This window comes from Cucumis sativus, chromosome 7 (assembly GCF_000004075.3).
Source record: "Cucumis sativus cultivar 9930 chromosome 7, Cucumber_9930_V3, whole genome shotgun sequence".
Lineage (NCBI taxonomy): Eukaryota > Viridiplantae > Streptophyta > Magnoliopsida > Cucurbitales > Cucurbitaceae > Cucumis > Cucumis sativus.
The window spans coordinates 7347770-7373812 of record NC_026661.2 but is presented as its reverse complement, the minus strand read 5'-3'; the positions used below and the strand labels follow the sequence as shown (position 1 = coordinate 7373812).

At 34.2% G+C, this 26043-nt stretch overlaps 1 protein-coding gene and 1 long non-coding RNA gene across 3 annotated transcripts; one reads left to right on the top strand and one right to left on the bottom strand.

Annotated features, from left to right (window-relative positions):
- Positions 1–10805: 10805 nt before the first annotated feature.
- Positions 10806–12585, top strand: LOC116404974. 2 transcript variants are annotated; one of them, XR_004218000.1, is made up of 3 exons: positions 10806–11070; positions 11166–11289; positions 12165–12585. It is a non-coding gene; the product is annotated as an uncharacterized LOC116404974 (long non-coding RNA). The 2 variants fall into 2 exon arrangements; XR_004217999.1 differs by lacking the exon at positions 12165–12585 and having other exon boundaries at positions 11166–11506.
- A 4050-nt stretch (positions 12586–16635) lies between these two features.
- LOC116405128 (mediator of DNA damage checkpoint protein 1-like) lies at positions 16636–25807 on the bottom strand. The gene is made up of 4 exons (XM_031888835.1): positions 25473–25807; positions 23870–23995; positions 20205–20391; positions 16636–17158 (listed from the first exon to the last, which is right to left on the bottom strand). Exons 1-4 carry the CDS (start codon positions 25805–25807, stop codon positions 16970–16972), a joined length of 837 nt encoding a protein of 278 aa, XP_031744695.1. The 3' UTR covers positions 16636–16969.
- Positions 25808–26043: the final 236 nt, after the last annotated feature.

Here is a 26043-nt window from a genome sequence, read left to right as displayed (position 1 = left end):
TTATCTAATATATTTTTCCAAATCTTAAAAAAGAACTTTTGATTTCATTGGAGTTTATCATTAGAGGCATTACTATATTGGCTGCCTCTCAGTGGGCTATAGGTTTTCCAATGGTCATTTGAGACTGATTGATAATAGCAAAAGTTAGAGCTTAAGAAGAAGGAGCGAAGAAAGTAGTGAAGACAAAAGAAGAAAGAAAGCTGAGTGAAAAACGAAAATTGACAAGGTAGAGATGTGACATGAAAATGATGATGAGAAGTGAAGGAGGCACGACACAATACTGGTACACAATGACAAAGCCTTGATAATTAAAAAAAGGATGGTGCCAAGAAAATTTAAATACAAAAAAAATGAAGGTTCTTGCAAGTGTATTGAGTGAATGGGAGAAAGAATGGATAAAAAAGGTAGAAAGAGAGAAAGAGAAGTCAAGGGTAGAGATACATAGCTTTGTATATAGAAATTTTATGTTTATACTCCATTATACGTTGTGGAGAATATAACATCCTTATATGTTTGATTCAATTTGAATGATGCAATTATTTATTTTTCTCCAATAATTCTACTTTTAGAAACTAAATTTTGAAAGCCTACTAATTTTGCAGAATTAATTCGAGACCCCACTTTTGCTCCCCTTCCTACCTACGGTTACTTTTTGCTTAAACTTTAAAAGTTGTTTGAAAATTTTTGCTGAAACTTGTAAAATTTGTTTGAAGTTCGTATATCTCTCACATATTGCAAGGTTTCTTAATTATTTTATTGAATTTCCTCTAGAAATGCATTCAAACATGAGTTGACATTATTGGAAAAGATTCGTCACCCTAATGTAGTTCAGTTTTTTGGTGTCGTTACCCAGAATTTGCCTATGATGATTGTTTCTGAATACCATCCGAAGGTATGGATATATTTTCTTACCCTTTATTTTATTCTAATGAAAATTATTTCATCATGTTTCATTCCAAGCATTTCATTACATATTTTGTTCATATATGATGAATGGTGATTAGTTTTTGTATCAACTTATTCCCTCTTTCATGTATATTTCATCTTCCAGGGTGATATATATCAATTTATTCCCTCTTCAATTGATTCTTGTTTTTACTCTTGGCTTATAGGTTGCTACATGATCGTATATTAGGAGCAAAATTGTGCAATTAGTTTATAGTTAGGGAGATTTCAATAGTAAAAAGCAAAGAGAGTAAATGGTAACAAAATCATATTGTTCACATGAAATGATAAAATAATCATTACACATTTACAAGAACAATAAATAAATTATGTGATTTTCGTGAGAAAAATGAAGAAGAAATAACTTCTAACAAAAGTGAATATAAATTAAAGGAGAATATAAAATTGTTGAAAATATTTATTTTCAATAATTTGGAAGTTCTTTGGCTATATATAATGAAAGAGAGCCTTTCCAAGGTGTGATGCCTGGCGTCAACAATGACGCGCTTAGCACAGATACGGAACCGGACACCATCTTCTTGGTGTTTGTCTGTGCAAAAGCCTCGAGTGGCTATGGTCTTCTTCTTCTCTGTGAGGGAAATGGTTGAAGTTGCTAGACTATTTCAATTACTATGTGAGAGGTGGCTGAATTTTATTGGACCTCTCTTCTTGGGCTTACTTTTTACAATTGTTTAACAATCTCTCTCCGAATATACCTTCGTCCCCTTAGCTGCTTTCCACTTTGGTAAAATCGCCAAAGCTTTATGTGTACATTGCAAGAGACAGAGGAGCAAGGCAAAATAAGGTTATTGGAACAAGGCGAAAGTTATCATTGCTAGCTGCAACTTTCCTCATTCTTCTCACCCTCCTTCAAACCATATTGTCTGCTATGTATGCATTTCCTAGCTAGCCTTCCCCGGCATATTCTATTTTAGCTTTTTTCCTCTCCAGTTTCTGTTATGTATTTTTACTGAATATTGATCTCCTTTTTGCTATCAAGATAGTATACCATACATGCATGTGTAGGACTTTAATTTTATCCCTTATATTTTATAATTTGTCTTACTACTGTTATTGACTGATATACCAATATACATGTGTAAAGTATTGATCATATAATTAATATTAAATTTATTACATTCACTCATCAATTTAAGTTTTTTAGTCAATGTATGTTCATGATGTACCATGGTCATATCATAATAGAATAGATCCAAGATTATATATGTTCAAACCAACTGGTGATTTAATTATCAAAGATATTATGATTTTGTCCAGTTTTTTTTTCAGTCACTACTAGAAAAATGGATTTTAATCAAGACATTGTGTCGTTGAAAATAAAAGAAAAAAGAGGTGGGATGAGGTACATTGTGTTGTTGAAAATAAAAATATGGATTATTTCTTAAAACAATTCTATTGATACAATTTAATTTATTTCAACACAATTTTTGCGTCATTAATTAACGACAATTTTTTTGTCATTAAAAACATTTTCAAATGAAAAAACCTCAAATTTCAAAATTTTATAATTTCCCTCTCTCACGCAATTACAACAAAGTAAAAACCTCAAATTTTCTCTTAAGCAAAAACGATGTCGTCGAATGAAGTCTTAATGCAATTTTTTTCTCACTCTACCAAAAATGCAAAAAAATTCTCGTCGAACGAAGTGGGCTACCGAGTCGTTATGAAGAACCCTTGCCTTCCAATTTTTTGCCACTTGCCGTCGTCGATTCCACACTCCAACCACTGTTGTCGTTGCTGCCACAACAAGCCTTCGCCGTCGAACCCACCAATCTAGCCACTTTCGTCGAATAAATTTATTTAGAAATATAAGTTTTAATGACACTTGAAATCAAGAAAAAGGGATATGAGGGAATAAAATGTGTCGTTAAAAATAAAAATACAAAATTTTTCGTGACACAAATTGAGTTTTCATCCCACATCGTCGTTGTCTTTCTCTTTCGCAAATGCTCTCTGGCGACGTTCCCCCCTCTCTATCAATTACTCTTCACGACTTTTCCTCTCTCTCAAAATTAAGCTCTCCGCCCACCGTTTGAAGGAACTCACCAAATTTGCAAGTAATTGAAGAATTTGTGGTCCATGAGATCGATTAAGTCCATTTATGAGTTAGTTTGATTAGATTATGTCACATATACATGTATTACAATTAAGGGACACTTGCGAAAATGGCAAAATAAGTTATAATAATTAAGTCCATCGAACACATACTTTATTATTTGAGAAAGTGACAAGAACAAAGACCAGCTCACACATCAAGAGGTAAAATGTCACAAATGCCCTCGTTATTGATGTACATTTGATACACCTTATACACGTTTGATACACCTAATACCCCTTGATACACTTGATACTTCTTGCTGATACACTTGATACATTTGATAGTTATAATTCATGCACTCGGTATTCATTGATACACTCGATACTTTTTGATACACACCTGAAACATCTTCATACACATAATACTTCTCGTTCCACATAATACTTCTCGTTACACTTGATTCTTCTTGATACACTTGATACCCCTGAGGCCTTGATACACTTGATTAGTTTGATACACTTAAAGACTTCACTTATAAGTTTGATACGCTTGATACACCACTAATAAACTTCTTATACTTCATTGGTACACTTAACAAATTTGATATGTTTGATGTACATGCACTACAAGAAATTTACCCTTTCTCGATGACAAATATCGTCAGTAAATCTTCAAAAACTCATCGACTTTTCTTTTGCCAACGAAATTAAGCTGTCAACACACACCGTCACGTAGGTCTGTCCGAAGATCCTCTATCGATGGCAAAAAATAAACTGTCAGCAAAAATAGGAACTATCAATGAAATTGAACCATCAGTGTGCGTGTGTGTGTGCGCCCCGTGTGCGCATGTCCACATGTGCTTGGGTGTGTGTATGCGCACATACATGTGTACGTGAGTAGGTGTGTGCGTGTTTGCATGTGCATTTGTGTGCGTGCAGTTTGGTGTACGTGTGCATGTGTGCGTTTGTGTGTGTGTGCCTACGTTTGTGTGTGTGTGCGTGTGTACACGCGTGTGTGTGTGCGTGTGTACACGCGTGTGTGTGTGCGTGTATGGGTGCACGCGCGTGCAAGTGTATGTATGTGTGTGCGCGTGTGATTGTGTGTGAATAAGTTGATATTTTTTAATGTTGAGTTTCTCCCAATTTTAAAACAATAATTTAATTATCTTGATATTCAAGCCATTAATATTATTGTGAGATAAAGAGAGTGAATAAGTTGATATTTTTAAATTTTGAAATTCAATTAAAGTTATTTTGATACAAAATCTATTGTTGAGATTATCAAATTCTGAAAAATAATAATTTTGTTATGTTGAAATTCAATTTGGTTATTTTGAAATTCAAATTCAATTAGGTTATTTTGAAATTAGTAAGATTAAATAAAGTTAAAGTCTTGAATCCATTAGTTGAGTCCCGAGATATTAAGAAAAAAGTATGATATGAGTTGATGTATCTTTTTCAGGTAAAAAATAATTAAAAGCTGATAAATGCATAATATAAATTAATTACAACATAGAAACAAAATAATTTTAGTTGGAGAATGTGGATATTTTGGTATTTTATAAAATATTATGCACGTGCAAAAAATGTTATTTGCTAAAATTAAAAAAAAAATAGTTTTGCCTTTTTTCAAAATGACCCATAAAAATGTTGCTATATCTCTTATGACAGAGTGTATATCTACTGGTTCATCTATTCGACCTGTTTGTTGCTAATATAATTGGATAAAATCGCATTATATTGAAATAATTACACGAATGACACTTTTAAGCCAATATTGATAGAAATTATAGTTCATTTAATGTTATTAAGTCAAATGAACATTGTTTAAAAGTCCTTCTAAACACAATTAATGTAGTTGTTTTTTAATTTTAACTCATTTATACATCTTTATGCATGCATGTGTGTGTGTACGTGTGCGCGTGTAGGTAGGTGTGCATTTGTGTATGTGCGTGCGTTCGTGCGAGTGTCGTGTGCATGTGTGTGTGGGTGTGTGCATGTTTGTATGTGTTTGTGCGTGCGTGTGTGCTTGGGTGTGTGGGTGTGCTCGCGCGTGCGTGTTTGTGCACGTGTGCGTATGTGTTTACGTGTGTGCGTATGTGTCTACGCGTGTGTGCGTTTGTGCATGTGTGTGTGCTTGTGCGCGTGTGGATAGGTGTGTGTGTGCATGCGTGCGCGTGTGCATGTGTGTGTGTGCGTGCGTTCGTGCGTCTGTGGGTGTCTATGTGTAGGTGTGCGTGTGCGCCTGTGTGTGTAAGTGTGCATGTGTACGTGTGTGCACAGTGCTTCTGTGCTTGTGTGCGAACAAGTTAATATTTTTTAATGTTGAGTTTCTTCCAATTTTAAAATAATAATTTAATTATCATGATATTCAAGGCATTAATGTTATTTTGAGATAAAGATAGTGAACAGGTTGATATTTTTTAATTTTGAAATTCAATTAAGGTTATTTTAATACAAAATCTATCGTTGAGACTCTCAAATTCCGAAAAATAATAATTTTGTTATTTTGAAATTCAATTTTGTTATTTTGAAATTCAATTTTGTTATTTTGAAATTCAAATTTAATTAGGTTATTTTGAAATTAGTATGATTGAATAAAGTTATTAATATGTTGAATTAATTAGTTGAGTCTCGAGATATTAAGAAAAATATTATGATATGAGTTGATGTATCTATTTCAAGTAAATGATAATTAAAAGTTGATAAATGCATAACATAAATTAATTACAATGTAGAAGCGAAATAATTACAGTTGAAGAATGTTGATATTTTGGTATTTTATAAAATACCATGCACGTGCAAAAAATGCTAGTTGCTAAAATTCAAAGGAAAAAGTAGTTTTGTCATTTTTCAAAATGACCCCTAAAAACGTTGTTATGTCTCTTATGACAAAGAGTGTAGATCTACTGATCCATATTCGATTTGTTTTTTGTTGGAAAAATTGGATAAGACCGCATTATATTGAAATAATTACACGAATGACACTTTTAAGCCAATATTGATAGAAATTATAATTTAATCAATGTTATTAAGTCAAATGAACATGTTTAAAACTCTTTCTGAACATAATTAATGTATTTGTTTTTTAACTTTAATTAATTTACACTTCTTTGTGCGTGTGTGCATATGTGCGCGTGCGTGTGCGTGTGTGGATGGGTGTGTGTGCGTGCGTTGTGCACGTGTGCTTGTGTGCATGTGTGCGAACAAGTTGATATTTGTTAATGTAAAATTTCTCCCAATTTTAAAATAATAATTCAATTATCTTGATATTCAAGCCATTAATGTTATTTTGAGATAAAGATAGTGTACAAGTTGATATTTTTTAATTTTGAAATTCAATTAAAGTTATTTTGATACAAAATCTATCGTTGAGATTCTCAAATTTCGAAAAACAATAATTTTGTTATTTTGAAATTGAAATTTAATTAGGTTATTTTGAAATTAGTAAGATTGAATAAAATTAAAATCTTGAATCAATTAGTTGAGTCCCGAGATATTAAGAAAAAAGTTATGATATGGGTTGATGTATCTTTTTCAGGTAAAAAATAATTAAAAGCTAATAAATGCATAACATAAATTAATTACAACGTAGAAATGAAATAATTATTGTTTGAGATGGTGAATATTTTGGTATTTTATAAAATATCATGCACACGTGCAAAAAATTCTATTTGCTAAAATTTAAAAGAAAAAGTAGTTTTGTCATTTTTCAAAATGACCCATAAAAACGTTGCTATATCTCTTATGACAAAGAGTGTGCATCTACTGGTACATATTCGACTTGTTTTTTGTTCGTAAAATTGGATAAGACTGCATTATATTGAAATAATTACACTAATGACACTTTTAAACCAATATTGATAGAAATTATAATTTAACTAACGTTATTAAGTCAAATGAACATGGTTTAAAAGTCTTTCTAAACACAATTATTGTAGTTATTTTTTAATTTTAATTCATTTATACATCTTTGTGCATATGTGCGTGTGTGCGTGCGTGTGCGCGACTGCGTATGCGCGTGTCCACGTGTGCGTGGGTGTGTGTGTCTACGTGTGCGTGGGTGTGAGTGTCCACATGTGCGCGTTTGTGCGTGTGCGTGTGGGTGTGTGTGCGTATACGCGCGCGTGCGTGTGTACGTGAGTAGGCGTGTGCGCTTTTTGTGTTTTTCTTCCAATTTTAAAATAATAATTTAATTATCTTGATATTCAAGTCATTAAAATTATTTTGAGATAAGGTTATTTTAATATAAAATCTATCGTTGAGATTCTCAAATTCTAAAAAATAATAATTTTGTACTTTTGAAATTCAATTTGGTTATTTTGAAATTCAAATTCAATTAGGTTATTTTGAAATTAGTAAGATTGAATAATGTTATTAAAATGTTGAATCAATTAGTTGAGTCCCGAGATTTTAAGAGAAAAGTTATGATATGAGTTGATGTATCTATTTCAAGTAAAAATTAATTAAAAGTTGATTAATACATAACATAAATTAATTATAACGTAAAAACAAAATAATTATAGTTGGAGAAGGTGAATATTTTGGTATTTTATAAAATACCATGCACGTGCAAAAAATGTTGTTTGCTAAAATTGAAAAGAAAAAGTAGTTTTGCCATTTTTCAAATTGACCCCTAAAAACGTTGGATTTTTGTGTATTCCCTTGGGCTTTCTTGTTCAATATTTAGTCAAATTGCAGTATACATAAAATTTGTGTTTGTTACGTCACAAGATTTCATTCACTAATTGTGTGTATTATTTTATATTTTATACAGGAGACTCCGTTTGAGTGTTGAGCTAGTAATGGGAGGGACTACCGTTGACCCCAAAATTACAAGGTTTCATGTTGCTTACTGGATCATTAATGATTCGTCTCTATCTTTGGCTCATCGAGTGGTGGAGTTGGAACCCCCTGAAAGTGTAGATTTAGACTCTCTACCGTTGTCAAGAGCTGTTAAGTATGCAAAAATGGCCTTGAGAAATCCTATAAACTCTCTGAACAGGAGACATTCTAGTGTAAGATGAAATGCTCAAGTCCTTGAAGAAATTGAGGACACAACTCCAATTCCTAGCATGCTTTCTCCCTAAGACTATGCTGGTCCTAGCCGGAGAGTGGCATTTACATCCCAGAAAGACACACATGTATCACCTCGTGTTGGCACTTCCATTGCAATGCACAACTCTGACATATATAGTGCTGACATTTCCTTCCTTAAGCTTGAAAAAATGTGATTTGATGTCCATAAAAAGTTAACTGAGCAGTTAGATATTTTCTAATACGTATCTCACGTAATTTGATGCTCATTGATACTGCATTACTGTGTCAGGAACGTGTTGATGTAAAATCTTTCAGCTTTGATGGATCTTATTACAAGCTTTCAACTCTTCTTAGCACGACTTCTGACAGAACAAAGGTTTGATATATCTTTACACGATCGCATATCACATATGAACGATCGCATATCCCATTTGAAATATCGATCACCCTTCGTAAAACAACCGTTTAGATATTCTACACGATTGTTTGCTTAAGGATACACGATCATTTTGTAACTATTTTTTTTATTATCCATTTTTCTTTCTATACTAGAATCAGAATCAATTGTTTGATGATATTAACAACATGTATGATGATCTTCGTGATGATTCTAGTCATCACAATCTGGACAAGAATGATGACCATCAAAATAACAAACATGTGATCATCCATGAGAATCCATCTGTCAAGAGTCACATCTTCAAGAATCTACTGTAGAGACTCAACAGTTAGTGTTTAATTCATTAGTTACTGCTTTATATTGTTTAAAATTGCTTAGATTATAAATAAACAACAATAATTTTTTTTCTTTTCTGTGTAGGGAACAAAAATGAACAACGCCTCAACATCAAGAGCAGTCAGGCAGTGATATTAGCATAGATGGCAGAGATGCACATTTGATATTAACTATAAGTAATATAGCAGAAAATATGGAAGGTCATACTCAAACAGAAAAGGGACTGCTAGAAATGATTGAAAATCTTTCGTTGGTAAGCCAACCACTTCCACTTTGTGAGATGCTACCGTTAACTACTGTCAAAGGTCTTGCATTAGTTTAATTGGTATGTGTGCCCTAAAGGGATAAAAGCTCTTGGCAGTGAAAGACTTTACAAAACCATTCATCAATTTTAATTTGAAAATTCCAAAATACCAGTACATTGACAATATTTAGAATCAAAGTTCTAAATAAAGAACTAAATATGCTTTTAAATTAAAAGATACATAGAACTTACTCTTGTTGACGTCTCTGAATCTATAATCCACCGAATTGGGGACACCACCCGTTGGAGACCTTCCTATCTTCGAATACTAAATGTTAAATAATAATAATATATAATAATAATAGAATTAATGTTATTATTAATTTAAAATATCAATTCTTTATTGATTCACGTGCAACCCCATCTCTTTCTCCTTCACTCTTCCTCTTCCCCGTGCCCACCGCCGCCTGCCTCCCTTAGCCATTTTATATTACTCTTGGACGTCAGCCGGCCACGCCGTCACCGATCGCTTCGTCTCCATTGAAGCCAAAACACCGTTCGTCGTGAGTTCGAACTCTCGGCATCGCGTCTCACCTCTGTTTTCCAGCCAAGCTGTGATTCATTCGCGCGTAGCTCCTTCGACGTTCGCGCCACCACATTATGCTTCAGGTGACGAGGAACGTTACCGATTGACCTATCATCTCACCGGCTTGTTACTTAGTTGAAGCAGTCGTCGAGCAGACCTGAGCCCGTCGCGTCTGTCGAAGTGCCGTCGCGCGGCTCTTCACCTCCAGCCATGGGTTGTAAGCTGAAGTTTGTTTTTCGTTTGTTGATTAGATCTGATCTATTACACGCGTCGATTCTAGTTATTCGAAGTTGTTGCCCCCATTTTACTCTAATTTTTGGGATTTTTGTGGTAAGTTGTATTGGTGAGTGTGGTGGTTTTACATTGTAATTATCCTTGGGTTGTAGTTTTGGATAATTAGTTAAATTGTTAATTGATTCTTGAAGTTAGCGTTTGAGTTCTTTGGATTCACAACTAAATTGTAGATTTGTTGGAGTTCGATTCGCCAATACTTTGATAAGCTAGAATTTACATTGAGGAAATTAAATGAAAGAAAGTATTGTGAAAGTAATTGAGTTCCATATTCTTAGTATTAGGTTTCCTTCGTTTGAGAAATTTGAGTAACATTAAAGTAAGGGGTTTCTATTACTGGACTCTTTGAAAGTTTTGAAATGTGTTGACTGTTTGGATCTCTGGACTTAGTATGGTTTACTAATATATGTAGAAGTAGATATGATGACAAATGTATTGTAACGCCCCAAACTCGAAGGTAATTTATTTTAAGAAAATTATTCAATTTGTACAAGATTTATTTTTTGAAGAAAATATGTTGAAGGGGAAAAAGAAGATTTGAAAATGTGATAATATAATTATATATATATTTATTTATATTTTAGTTTTATTATTTAATTTAAATAAAAGAAAAGAAGAAAAATTTTCCTTTCTTCTTCCTCCCGCGCGCAACCCCCTTTCCCCCTTCATTTTCTTTTTCTATTTTCTCCTTCACCATGCCCTACCTCCAGCCGCACCCTCCAACCGACCACCATCGCTCTCCTCCTTCTTTTCTTCTCCGATCCACGGCCGCCGCCCCTATTCTTCTTCTTCATTTCTCTTTCTTTTCTACCATACCCAGCCGCCGCTGCAACCGTCGGCCGCCATCTCTGTTCGCGAAGCAAGCCGTACGCGTCGCCTTGCAGTTGTCGTCCAGATCTGCGTCGCCGTGCCCGTCCTAATCGCCTCTGTCTCCGTCGAAGCCAAGCCCAGCCGCCGCCCATTCCTTTCCTCTCCGTTCGTGAAGCCCGGTCGCCGCGTCAGATCGTCGATCGATTTTGAGGCAGCGCGCACGTCTCCTTCCAGCCGCGCGTTTCCTCTTCTTCCAGCAGCGTGTTCTTCTTCCAGCCGCAATTCACAACCGACGTACACTCTAATCTGTTTGTACGATCTTTGTTGTTAGGTTCGATCGTCGCTGCCGCCGTTTTTGTTGTGAGTTCTCTTATAAGTAAAATTGATAGTTTCTGTTTGATGGATTGTTAAGATAAAATATCAAATGAAACGTTTGGTTAATACTGTTCTTGAAGGTGTTGGAAGTGACATTGGGTCCCTCGTGTTCATAACCGAAATTGTGAATTTTGGAGTTTGGCTCGCCAATACTTCGTATCTTTCGTGGGATATAGTTTGTTTAAGAAATTGAGCAACCTTGAGGTAAGGGATTTTCTACTGGACTCAACAACAAAATTAAGATATAATGACTAATTAAGATGTATTGACTGTATGGACCGTATTATATTATTTGAACTGAGTAGAGATGACTGTTATGATGTATGTTTGGACATTGACTTAAAGTTTAATGTTTGCTGTGTTTGACTGGGAGAAATTAATACATATATGTGCATGGGTTGATGTGGACTGTGGTTGAGTATATGTTGTGACTGTCTGGTTATGTATGTGTACAAGGATAAGGATGTGGAAACGACTGAATCTCGTAGATGTTGCTTATATAAAGTGTGGATTTGATTAGTAGATTGATTGTTGTCTAGACTGAATGTATAATATCTACTGTTATGTTGTGTGCTTGTGAACGGAAGAAACGTCGTGGTTGTGCCCTTGGTGACTGAGGAGGAGGTTATGATTGTTTAGCTTGTTAACTGATGTAATGATATGCTTTTTACTGACCTTGGGCTAAATTAGAGTAAGACGACTGGTTGAGGTTAAATAAGGAGTTTACGTGATGAGAATGTTTAACTGATTTGTGAATGACTGTTAAGATGTTTAGAATGGACTGAGGGGAAAAATTGTTAGCTTTTATTGGGATGTGTGCCTTGTAGGTGTCCCACGGGATCACCAATTATTCTGCACCTTCGGGAGCATTAGACTGATATGTGTTTCTGCAGAACACTAGACTGAAATGTACGTCCCTTGGGGCGTTAGACTGAAATGTGCATCCTACGGGATCACAAGACTGCGACTGTACAGGGTGTCCCAATAGAATGTTAACAATTTATTTTCCCCTGACGGGACTAGTAGAGGGTCTCTTACTGGGTATTTTTATACTCACCCTCCTTATGTTTAATTTTCAGGCAAAGGTAATAAAGACGGCAAACCGGCGAGGGGCAGGAAGGAAGCGTGATTGCCATAGGGGTTATTTTAAATTGCTTATGCTAAATGTTTTGTTTCACGTGTTTTGTTTTAGTACTTGAGATTGTTTAGAAAATTTTATAGTTGAACTGTATTCACGAATTAGTAAATTTTTCTTGAAAGTGTTGGTTATTTTAAACAGGGCCCAGATATAAATTTTTGTTTTCTTGAGACTTTGAAATTGTTTGAGATTGAGATTTTGAGTAAACTCAGGTCTTTATTTGAAATTAATGACTTCGACTTACCTAGAAAAGTTGGGTCGTTACATGTATATTATGCCAGACTGGTATAGAAGTAGATACGATGGATAATGTATTTGTAAACTGAGAAAGGTGTTATGTATATATATATATCTTGACTGTCTGGTGTGTTGTTATAGTATCAACTGATTTTGTGATAGATTGAATAGATTGAACGTAAGTGTGTTAAGTTGGATTGATGATATGATGGAGTAGTTTGACTATACTAGGAATGGATTGATTAAATGTTTATAACGGACTAAGGGAAAATTGTTAGCTTTGTCGATTGGGTAGTGTGCCTTGCAGGTGTCCTACGGGATCACCACCTGTTGTGCATTCTTCGAGAGCACTAGAATGACATGTGCATTCTTCGAGAGCAATAGACTGACATGTGCATTCTTCGAAAGCACTAGACTTACATGTGCTTTCTGAAGAGCACTAGACTAATATTTGTGTCCTTTAGGGCATTGGACTGATTATGTGTATTTCTACATGATCACAAGACTTTTAAAGTGCAGGGCACCTCCAATAGGAAGTTAACAATTTTATTTTTCTTCTAACAGGATCAGTAGTGGGTCTCTTACTGGGTATGTTTATACTCACCCTTTTATGTTTAATCTTTTTCCGCGAAACTGCCATAGGGAAATGTCCTTCAAATTGCTTCTACTTTATATTTTTTTATTTTGGTTTTCTTTAGTAATTGAGACTGTTTTGGGTTTCATGATTGAACGACTTTTATGTTCTTGAACTTTCTTTATTATCGATACTTTTACACTTTCAAAATTTTATTTGAAATAGAGCCCGAATAAAAACTCTTTAATGTTGTTAAAAAATATTTTTTTAAATTATAAAGTCTTATGGTTAAAGGACGAATCTAGTCTTAAAGTAATAACTTCAGCTTAATTCGAAAAATTAGGTCGTTACAATCTATTTTGCAGAAAAGAAAATCATCGATTTTATTTTGGTTAAGAAAAGTTGTTTTTCTTCTACATATTTATAACTCTCTTTCTTTCATTGAGTAGGAGACGGGGTAGGAGAAAATCATAGGATTCTATTAACTTAAAAAATATTAAATTAATAGAAGTTTCAAATCAACTAACTAATTAACCATTAATCAATTAGTTAATAATTAATTAAATCATATTTAATTAATATTTCATTTAAATCTTATTGAATGAATATCTCTCCAATACCTTATAGTTTTATATTAATTTAATTAAATCAAATTTAATTAAATAATATTAAACTAAACTATTAATTAATTAATAACTAAATTAAATATTTTATATTTAACTTAAGTTAAATTTGAATCATATTCAAATATAACTTTATCTCATAATTAATAATTTTAATATCAAACAAATCCACATTAAATTAATATTTGAACTCATTCAAATATTTTATCTCTCATAAATTAATTTTGAACTTTATCTAAAATTAAATTTATATAATAAAGTTTCATTAACATATAAACTTTATATTATAATGTATCACTATATATTATACTAATTATACTAATTTCCAAGGTAAATTTGAATATTTCAAATTAGAACCAATATAAATAAATCACATTATCATTTTGTATCATCCATTACTTTCTATTCAGTCATACTAATTGGATCAACCTAATACATAAAACAAATATAGAAAAATTAAAAAAAAAAAGCATGCACAAATAGAGACAAATAGACATTGATAGTTATCTATCTCTATCTATCTGAAACAAGCACACATAAATTGTTATATTTCTCTATCGGATGGACAAAAATAGCAGTCTATTTATATCTACCTGAGATACAAACATTCAAAGAAAAAAAAAAAACCTTACCAATAAAATTCTTGACTTTTCATGTTATTCTAAATGCAACACGTTCTCAGCCCAAGAAGTCAAACAACTCTTCATTGTAAAAGTAGCTTTACTTCTTTCATCAAACCACTTTTGCAATACATCTCTAATTGAACTAAGCATGGTAGCTACAGGTAGTTCTCTAAGAAGAAGAAGACCTTCTAAAAAAAATCAACAGTTACATGAGCAACTAATGGATGTATATTAGTTGCATCTTTAGCAAAAGATAAATACCAAGCCACATCATTGTCTTTCTTTACTGGCACCACAGTTGGACCTTGCTTTTACCAAAATCAAGTAAAACAGATAATTCTACTTATCCATCCAATTGAATCTGTTCACATATTAAATCAATTAGAGAATTAAAGCTGACTCGGACATCTACCAAAATTTCAGCAACTAAGTAATTCTCATAAATATTACATCCATTCCATTGACCTCCATAAAAAACAACAATAGGAAAAGACATTATAATCTGTAAAAAAAATAAATAAAATAAAATTAAGTATTTAATTGTGATAGAAAGAAATAGATAGACATAGATATACATTTATTACTGAATAAAAGAATAAAATGTACAAAATGATAATACTAAACACAATGCAAGAATAAGTAAACGATCGTGCAATGAAATAATATACATTAAACGATCCTATTAACCGTGATAAACGACCATTTAACAACGGTAAATGATAATATTGATTAAAATAAATTATCGTGTTGACATGGGTACACGATCATATGATATTGGTGATCGTATTGAATAGTGTAAACAATCGTCTTGTTATCGGTACACGATCGTGTTAATATTTGTAACTGATTCTATTGATAGTGGTAACTGATCGTGTAATTCCATGTAAACTATCATCAAAAACTTTAAACTATCGATCTTTATAATGAAGTACATAATTCTTACATTAATACTTAAAATTTGTTGTAACGACCCAACTTTTCTAACTAAGTTGAAGTCATTAATTTTGACAAAGAGACCTTGATTGACACAAAATATAGTAAAATTCACTTGAAATCATACGATCAAAGAAAACAAACTTAAGTTCGGGTCTTGTTTCAAATAACCAAAACTTTAAAAGTACTATTTACAAAACAACAGTTCGTAAACTCAGTTCCATCACAAAAATTTTAAACAACCTCATGTACAAAGGAAAAACAAGAAACATAAAGCGGAAGCATTTGAAGGACATTCCCTTATGGCAATCACGTCTCCTTCTTGTCCCTCGTCGGTCTACCTCCTTTGTTACCTTTGCCTGAAATAGTTAAACATGAAAGGATGAGTATAAACATACCCAATAAGAGACTCGCTATTGGTCCCATTAGGGGAAAAAGAAACTGTTAACTTCCTATTGGGGTACCCTGCACAGTCACAGTCTTGTGATCCCGTAGGATACACATAATCAGTCTAACGCCTCAAAGGACGCATAAATCAGTCTAGTGTTCCGCAGAAACACATATCAGTATAATGCTCCCGAAGGATGCACATATCAGTCTAGTGCTATCGAAGGATGCACATATCAGGTGGTGATCCCGTAGGACACCTGCAAGGTAACTACCCAATAGAAATCTAACAATTTTCCCCTCAATCCATTCTAAACATCTTAACACTCATTCATAGTACAGTCCAGCTACTTCAACATATAATCCTTTCACTTAACACCCTAATAGTCAACCTATCTCACTTTAGCCCAATGTTCCGCCAGTAACATATCAATACATCAGTCAATCAAACTATATAGTCATTTCCTTTTCAAAGTGAATTGCAAAGAAATTTTCTCAAATTGAAAAGAAAGGAGAAATATACAAAGTCAGCCACCGCTTCTTCTCCCTTCAGTTTGCAATTTTCGTCTCCCTCTCTTCTATTATTAAAATAAATAAATAAAATATCACAACTCGACTTAACACAAACTATTTACTCCAACTTTTTAAACTACAAATTTAGTTTCTCAACTTTTAAACTATTTTAAACTTACAAATCTACTTTATTCATTTCTTCAGATTTATATCTAACAAATAAAAAAAAATCAAAATTTATAGACACTTAAAACATAAAATTGAAAGACCTATTAAACAATTGAAAGGTTTAAGAGGTAACTAGACAAACTTTAAAAGTTCTAAGGGAAAGAATCTTTTGTTTAACTATTACAGTAATTAATTTTGAAAATATGTTATTTTAGAAAAACTACAAGTGTTTGACAACCCTTTGAAAGCTATTGAAATACTCTCAAATTGTATTTTAAGCAATTTTAATAAAAAGAAAGTCTACATAAAAAAATTACCCTTTTTAAAGGAACATTTTTTCTCTAATCACTCCAATGGAACTCAAACACGTACTTCAAGTTAATTCTGGTATCCAAGAATCAGTCTCATCTAACATAAACAAGAACATTCAACTTGATAGAACTTCATTACCTCATTTTTACAATTCCCAAAGTTACTAAATGAAGGACCATTCCTAAAACATACTTACATCCAACTTTCTCCATGAATAAACTTATCGTCTTTTATGTACTGATGAATATAGAGATGGAGCGATCAGAGTTTGTTTATGTACCAAATTAGAGTGAGTTGAGAAAAGAGTGGATTTACACAAGGACGAAATGGCTGGCTGCTGCTTGTTCAAAACTGAAAGTTAGGGTGACCTTGTTTCTCATAGGGACTCAGCAAATTGAGGGGCCTCCAGGTCTACTTCTTGTCTCATTATACATGCCATTAGCCATTCAACGTTGAAAGTCCATATCCCTTTTTCTACGGCCACCAAGGCTTCCTCCACGTCTTCCTCACAAGCCACAAAGATCGTCTTCCATACGTTGTTTACTTTATCTAGCTCATGAATCACCTAAATTTTCAAGCATAATGAATTTGCCAAGTGAGAGAAAAAAATTATGTATATACTACAAGGAAATTGCAAGAATTCACCCTATCAAAAAATATTAAACAAATTCTTGTTCTAGTCCCTAAAATTTTCCATCTTTTCCCAACTTTCAAAATGCTTCCTATGAGATATATTCCAATCACATATAGCAGAAATGACCGATGAGTATTGGATAAATGAATATTAATTGATAAAATAATTTACAAAATACTAAAACCGTTAGTTGGCTACGTTTTGGAAGCTCGATGACTAAAATGGATGTTTTGAAAGTTCTAAGGCTAAAATGGAATTTAAATCAACATAATAGTAAGTTCAAGATCAAAGACAAGCTAAACAATAAAATGTTGCGACCAGAAAACAATCTAATCATAATTATAAACATGGATGTATGTATTTGTACACCAAATCACAAAAAAATAACTCCAGATTTCGATCTAGAGACAATTAAAAACTTGAACAAATTTGATAATTAAAGAAACACGGAGATGGCCATATGACCCCTTGTGCATAGACTTTTTACATTACATGCTCAATTCCTAGGATCAAAACAAACATAAATATTAAAGACTTAAGAAGCACATACACTCAAGTTTGGCTAGTGTATCAATAAACAATATGTATGGAACACTCGGAGAACACGTGTTGAACACTAGTTAGTACAGTAGATGTGTTAGACAACAAGTATTCCAATGCAATAAAGGTCAAGATTGGTCACACACACATATTAAACTCTTGGCTTTGAATAAGTTTTGAGTGAAGGACAAGCTTATTTTTAAGCATATAAATACATAAACTTATTGACTTTGAATTTCTATATAAATATGAGACATACTTTTTAAATTATATATATTAAAACTGTGTTCTAGCACTATCCTATATTTTTTAGAAAAAAATGACACGTCACCATGTCTATGATTTATTGACCCATGTCTAAAATTCGTATACGTGCTTGTTGTTGGAATTTTTTGTCCTAAAACTCGTAGTTTGTAATCATATTCTGTTCAATAAAGTTGTTATTGAGAAATTAAATATTATAATCTTAAATCCAATAAATCAAGTTCCAAGGCTATTTTTGAATAAACTTGAACTTTATGTGTAAACATAAACGTGGATCAAGTTCGAGTATATAGCCTAAATAGTCTATAGTATATGAAATAAAGGTTGGGCGCCTTATTTAGAGAAACTATGGATGCGGCCCACTTTGTAGTACAAACGAGGTGATCCTAATCGTTCATGTAGAGACATGAAAGTGGGGGCATCCTATGTAAAGTGTTTACATAAGACTGAACCATGAATTTGTCTTTTTTACGTTATAACACCGTTTACTGTTTAAAACTGACTATCTCAATTATTGATGACCTCGGTAACTTAGTCTTAATCCTGAGTTAACTATGAACTCTTGTTCACACGAGATTATCCTTAGATCTGCATAGGTGAGGGCAGCTCATCAGCGTTGGCCCAATAAGCCTCCAATTTCAAGGGTATGATCGGGTGGATAGCTGGGAACATAGGGTACAAGATGGAATTCACTCCTACCCGCTTTAGGGTTAGTAGATAGGTTGTTCTCTTAAGCACTGAATCCAAGTCTTGAACAAGGGGCCCCACCCTCTCATTGGCCCGAGAGGGATTAAGTTTATAGGTTGAACCTTAAACCAATTGTTCAATAGTGGATTAGTGGGACTTAAGGAGCAAGATGTAATTTTTGGGGGTAAAACGGTATTTTAACCCAGCCAAGGTTACGAGCAACCTGTGAAGGATTAACTTACCAATTATGGTTTTATCAAATGGACACAAATATATCTATAGTGAGGGGAGTGCAACTACGGGACTTTAGTGGAATGACCCGTTAGTTAACGAATGTTGATTAACTCTGTCTAAAAGAGTTTAGCTAGTTAATCTTGAATCGTTGGAGCCCATGATCTATAGGTCCATTAGGTTCCTCTGCTAGCTCATATGGATTAAACTTAGAACAGTGTGATGAAATAAGTCGAATTGTTCGAATTGGGAGAAGAAAGAGAAACCGACAGGTATAGTGATATAGTCGTCGGTCTTCTAAATAGAAAAAGAGCTTCATGTTTTTCATACTATAAGTATGAATGCGGATTCATACTAAGAAGCTCGGAATTGATGGAATTGGTCAAAAATTGTAAAAAGTTAAAATGTTGACTTTTGACTTTGAAAAGTCAAACTTTGACCGACCATATATTCAAATGTGATTTGAATTTTGGAAAAATGAATGCGGATTCATGCTCGGGAGGTTGGAATTAGTCAAGACGGACAAAATGGTAAAAAGTCAAAATATTGACTTTTGACTTAGAAAAGTCAAAGTTTGACTTTTGACTAGAAATATCTAATGACCATTTTACCCTTGGACTAAGTTAGTGGGAAAATCCAACATTTTGTTGGATAATCCCACTAACTCTTAGTGGGATATGTGGCTATATGAGATATAGACACCTAGCCCACTAAGTTCCACTAATTGTTAGTGGAACATTAGGTGTTGAGATTTGACAAATGAATTACATGCATTTTTGCATGTAATTAGGTTATAAATAGAGGTGTTTTCAAATGTTGAAGGACTTTTGCCTCTTTTATCATTTTCATCATCTCAACCAAAGAAAAAAAAGAAACCTTCTAACCCCCTTTTATCTCCATTACTTTCTACACCAAAATTGGGTCCCACAACCCGGTTCTTTGTTTAGAGGATAGCAGTTGAGTACTAGTGGTGGTCTCGGTTTGAATTGGTAAGAAGATATCAAACTTTTTGAAAGCTTCAAAGGTAATATTTCCTAAAACCCTAATTTGATTAGTTTATGGTTACATGTTAATTGTGGCAATTAGAGTAGAAATTCGATTCTTTTTCCGCTGTGCATGACTTAGTTCTATCACTTGTTTGTTGAGAACTTCACGTCTTCATTAGATGGGAGGATAGCCATATTATAGTGGTTGTATATGTAAGAAAGAGAACCAAACCTAGTACTCGAGATTTGTACAATAACAGAGAACTTACATTTCCACCGGCTGACTTGACTATCAGGGATAGAGTTTTAGGTGGTGGTTGAGCGTGAGCTGATATGCAAACATCATACCCTTCAAATAAAGCTCCAGGACATGCTTTTGCCCTGAGACCTGCAGCTTTTAGGCTGGCTCGATACTTCGATATGTAGTCATCATCATTAGTATGTAAGGCAACTCGTCTGCAGATCAATAAGGAATTAATCAATCACAAAAATTAGGTAGGATGAAAAACATAAGTGGAAGAAAATACATTACACTTTGATACTAGCAAGCCATTCGAACTTACCAACAAATTTGCCTTCCCGGTAGCTTTCCTTTAACCAACTGGAGGAGAAAATCCAAGCTCTGAGTAATTTGCAATTAACTTGCAATTTTAGTAACAAGATATAGTAAAAATTATGAGCAAGAGCACACTGACACGCTTGAAGCCACATGGTAATGCATATGCTCGATAATCATTGAGAACATTAACAAGAGAAAATAAAGTTAAGAACAGTAGCTTGAAGAACAAAAAACATTCTACAACATAAAATCTTCAAAAACACATTGCTTAAAATCAAGTTTACTAATATAAAAGGTAAGATATTACGTTCCACTCTCCACACTACTGAAGTTCAACATTTCACATGAAAGAAATGAAATACTACTCTCAAATATAACTGAAAAAAGCATAAATGGGTAAAGAAAAAGCATAGAGAAATGCAAAAGAATCCTTGGCTTTGATATATTGAAAGGTAAAGAATATCAACCATAGATGCCCGGGAGAAGAACTCCTACAAGTACACACTTAACGCAAATTATCATTCGCTAACATGAGACCTTCTAGAGGAATTCTGTTAGGATACTTCCTAACAAGAACAAGATCTTAATTTATTATAATGAACTATAAGAAAATACAAGATAAAACCAAGTATAAGGCACTTGGAACCTCCCTCTTGAGTACTCTCACCCAAGCCCTAAATCACTCCCCAGAATTCTCCCCTTACTTACCCTCCCTCCATTTATAATAAGATGTAACTACACTTACATAATAACTACTAGTAACTTTCTAAATATCTAATTACCCTTATACCCCTAACCTTATACTAATCTAGGTATCTAACATTACCCGATCCTTCAAAACACCTTGTCCTCAAGGTGAGCTTACAAACATGATCAAGGCCCCCTTTTCTTTTTTTCTCTTTTTAATTGCAAACAATCCCCAACATTCTGCTCTTCAATGTTGAAAAAGAAATCCTCCCCTTCGGCTTTGAAAAACTCTCGATTCCAATAAGGTCCATTGACTTCAGCCACAAAGCAGCCCAATGTACTTGAATTTTCCTTTTCCAAAACACATTGTCTTAGTTAACCCTTTGCATATCACCAACAAGTGTTTAATTTTCAAACTCTTCATCTCTAGTGGGCTAGGCCATAATCAAAGTGTTGCGTCAAGACCAAAATCATACTGTCGCCGGTTTCATTCCTAGGACCCACCTACATACACGTTTTTCTTCCCTCCTATTTTTGGAACTCTCCATCCACTTCATCTACAAAATGATGTGCCCCCAATGTTTTATTTAGAATAAGTTGAAGCTCATTTAGAGTAAGTTGAAGCCCACTTGAAATAGTAAAACCCAAGATTGTTCCTTTTGTCCTAATCCTCTTTCCTACAAATTTCTACCACGTGATTGGCACCATCAGGTGTGCAGCAACTTCTTCCTCGTCACGTGATTCACCCCTATTCCAGACCACCTTCTCGAGCCTCTATAGACCGGTAACTGTCGGCTTCTTCTTTCTCCATTGCAACCAGCCATTTTGTGTTTCTTTGAGCAACAAGTTTTTCTTCACTCGAGTCTTCATTTCGAGCCTCACAGGTAATCCTCGTCGACCTTCCTCTATAGTTTCTTCTTGGTCACTCTTTGCCATCCTCTTCACCTTCGTTGTATACCCGTTGCAATCGCGTTTTCCTCGATTCTTCTATGGATTCAGCAACTTCTTGGAATCCATCGATTTATGGACCTGAAGATTCCAATCCGTTCTAAATAAACACAATCCAGATCAGTGCCACTGAACACAGGCATTTCAACCTTCTTGAATTTGCTATGATCGTTCGAGTTTTCATCCCTTTCAAACTTGTTTGTTTTACCTTCTACCTTGATTTCCTTCAATGTCTTACCTCCACCTTCGATGATACTCTCAATCGTTGATCCTTTGCTCGACGATCCTTCCATTCTTCTGGAGATTGTCGAATTATCCTTCTGCTATTCCTTCGATGCATTTAGCAACCGTTCTTGTTTTTCCAACTAGATGACCAGTCTTTCGATGCTTTTTGGCAAGCATGACAAGTTTTCTTCAATTGCCAACAACTTGTGTAACTCCACTTGTATCCCCGAGATTTCCTTATCATAGGTCTCCAACTTCTCTTCGATCCGTTTTTGTGCTGCTCTATCGTTCTCCCAAGTAAAAACGCTCTGATACCAAATTGTTAAGATACTGTAAATATACGGCAAGTGTATCTTACTTTATTGAATTACCTCAATGAATTATAGTATAGAGAATAAAAAATCACTCACATCTACTTCCTAAAGGCACACTCCAGTGAGGATCACAACAAAGAACAAGAAAAACTAAGAACAAACCGCAACCATGAAAATGACCAAAACAAATAATAAAAAGAACTTGACTTGGACCCTCTACTTCTCCCAAGCACGAAAGACGGCAGCCTCTACTTCTTTGGAATATTTTGTCCCCTTTCTCCCTCCTCTTTCCTCCCTTTTATTTTGCTTTACTAACAAACTAATGGGAAAGATCTCCTCGATATTCTCTCCTCCTATAATCTCTCCTATATTCTCGTGTGGGTCAATATTACCCTTTTTAATTCTTCTACTGTATTTAAATAATATTGGAGACATATACTTCCTAACAATAACAAGATCTGAATTTATTATAATGTAACTATAAGAAAATACAAGATAAAACCAAGTATAAAGCACTTGGAACCCTCCCTCTTGAGTACTCTCACCCAAGCCTTATATCACTCCCCAGAATTCTCCCCACTTACCCTCCCTCCATTTATAATAACATGTAACCACCCTAGTTACCACACTTACATAATAACTACTAGTAACCACACTTACACAATAACTACTAGTAACTTCCTAAATATCTAATTACCCTTATACCCCAACCCTATACTAATCTAGGTATCTAACAAATTCCATAACATAATGTATTAGCGGAAGAAGGAAATCGAGGATAAAAACACTAGCTAGCCAACAAATATCTTTCATTAGTGAGCTTGAGCCATTTTACACGTAAAATGGGAAAAGTAAGCCTGAAACCCAAAGTAGCCTAATGGTTGTCTTAACAACCACTACCCACCATCACGATAGAAACAACTGAAAAGGAAGAGCATGATACAATCCAACTCAAACATAAGAATTGATTTTGATGTTTAACTAAAAGTAAACAGGCAGTAGAATAAGAAACTATGCCCTTTTAGATCTAGAAGGTTCACAACAATTTCCAGCCTAAGCACAACTACGAGGCAATGGAAGAATAACGGCAAAGGCCTTGTGTGCATGGAATCGCTAACTTTGGTGCAAATGAGACGATTATCGGTATTCAAAGGCCAAAAGGACACATAGAAGAGTGTTCGTCTAAGATTGCAAGACTAACCCTGAAAAGAGAGCAATACAAAAATTTAGAGTTTTCCGCACTTTTCCTGTAATGACATCAGTGCTTGTACTCCCATCAGCAGTGAGAGAACCACCAAGCTCCTCAATCATCTGAATCAGAAAACAACTGCACATTAGAGCAGTCACAATTTGGAATAAATAGAACTTTTTATTGTTAGAATCTTAGAATATTTATGAAAAGTTTATGGGAATATTTTTCTTAATTCCTAAATATTTTCCTTTTTTATTCCTCTGTATATTCTATTTATTCTCCCTTGTACCTATTATATTTTTAATCAGAAAATAATAAGAAGAAAAATATAGTGGTTTTTTTCCTGGTACACAGGTTTCCACGTAAAGTTGTGTGTTTGTTTGTCTCCCTTTCAATATGGTATCCGAGCAAGTGGTCCAAGAAGGTCTTGTGTTCAAGCCTCGCATTGTCGTTTCCTCCCCAATTAAAATCCATTTCCAGTTGTTGGGCCTTTCAAATATTTCAAGCCCACAAGTGAGGAGAGTGTTGGTGATATATAATTGTAATGGAGAAGTATGTTAGGATTCTAACAATAAAACACAAAATATCCTAACCAAATGGCTAAACAGAGGCAACACTCTATAATTCTTTACTTATGTAAAAGCCAAAACACATTCAACAGTAGTAGATATGAAAAATAAAGGAAGAACAACATAGAAAACTTACCCAGCTCCTTTATACGGGGCTGGATACCCTCAGGCTACAGCACCTTTACTCTCCTTGAAATAACCAAAAAGACCTAGCCTCCCCGACCCCAACATTACATATTTATACCTCTCTCTCTCATCCCTCCTGACGGGCCCCACCTGCACGATCCTCTCCCATTATTCTCTCATCATTGGTTGCTAAGGAATTTCCCTTTCTACCTTCCTTTTATAGGTATAGATAATAGGAGGTCTTACAAAGTAATACCTGGCCTGACTTTCTTTAATCTTTCTGCGAGAACCTTTCCAAACAACTTATAAATTAATGTTGAAACAACTTATAAGCCACACTGTAATGACCTTCCTTCTCTTGACCGAACTTCAAAATCGACAACTTATATTTATCCATAGTGCCTTTATAATACAACTGGCAATCTCTTCTCTTTTGGTCTCTGGAATCAATGCTCTATCTGGATTAGCTTTCTTCAAAAGATTTTAATAGCCAATTGTTTCGAATGGCCCATGAATCCTCTAGTGTTCCATGATATAATCTCCATCTTTGCTACCTCTGCCCTTATATCAATTCAATTTCACATGCTGCCAAGAAAAGGAACCAACTCTTGAGGGGGAATGATACTTGCTGACCTGCACAAAATTTCTTTTTATGGGGAGGAAAACAATTTAATAAAATCTGGACCGAGAGAGTCACTGTCTCTTGTTTCCCTGTCTCTGATTGAATTATTTCTTCCTCAACTGGTTCAAATTCTGCACTACTTACACTGGTGACTGATTCAACTTCCTTGAATTCATCTTCTAGGTTCTCAACTTTTTTTAGATAAGAAGTATCTTTCACAAAATTAAAGAATGAACCAGAAAGTTTGGAGGAGGATTGAGAAAATTTATTACTTAAGGAGGAAGGCAGTACTGACCTTTTGCCAACTGAATTTTGAATTTGTATCTTCACACAACTTTCCTCTAATAAATCAGAATTAGTTAAGCTCATCCAAATGTTGCGAAAAGTTCTCCCTTTGGTATAGGTCTTGAGGTGCTTAGAAACATTTATGGCATGAAATGGAATAGCTTTCATTGCAGAGGATATTTTAGTCTTGGGAGAGGCTGGTAATTTTGGTTGAGAACTGAAAACAGGAGATGGCCCGCAAGTGAAGTTCCTTGATGGAGGAGAGGACTCTGATTCTTCCTCCAATTCGTCAGAATACCAAAAGCCATTGGAATTCTGTTTAATAGAATTCTTGGGGCCTACCATCTGTGTGTCAGCTTTAAAAATGTCTGCAAATACATTAAGTTTGAAAAAATTTGGTTGGGGAGGGCTAGGTGAGCTGTTTTTTGAGATAATAAAATGCCGACTGGCTGCCTTTTCTTCTTTTGAGGTCTGTTTTTCTCTCTTTTCTGTTGAAGTCTTTTCCCCTTCTAAGTACATGGAGATGCCGGCTATACCCAAATTTGAATTTTGCCTTCTGAAAATTATTTTTTTCGGCGAGG

Bases quoted from the DNA above. Each gene is read 5' to 3' on its own strand.
- LOC116405128 (XM_031888835.1), bottom strand. From the start codon at position 25,807: ATGGTAGGCCCCAAGAATTCTATTAAACAGAATTCCAATGGCTTTTGG. The intron at 23,996-25,472 runs GTCAGTACTGCC...TCTAATGTGCAG, and splicing joins CAAAATTCAGTTGGCAAAAG to TTGTTTTCTGATTCAGATGA. The intron at 17,159-20,204 runs GTAAGTTCTCTG...TTGAAAATTTAG, and splicing joins TCAAGTCAGCCGGTGGAAAT to GTGATTCATGAGCTAGATAA.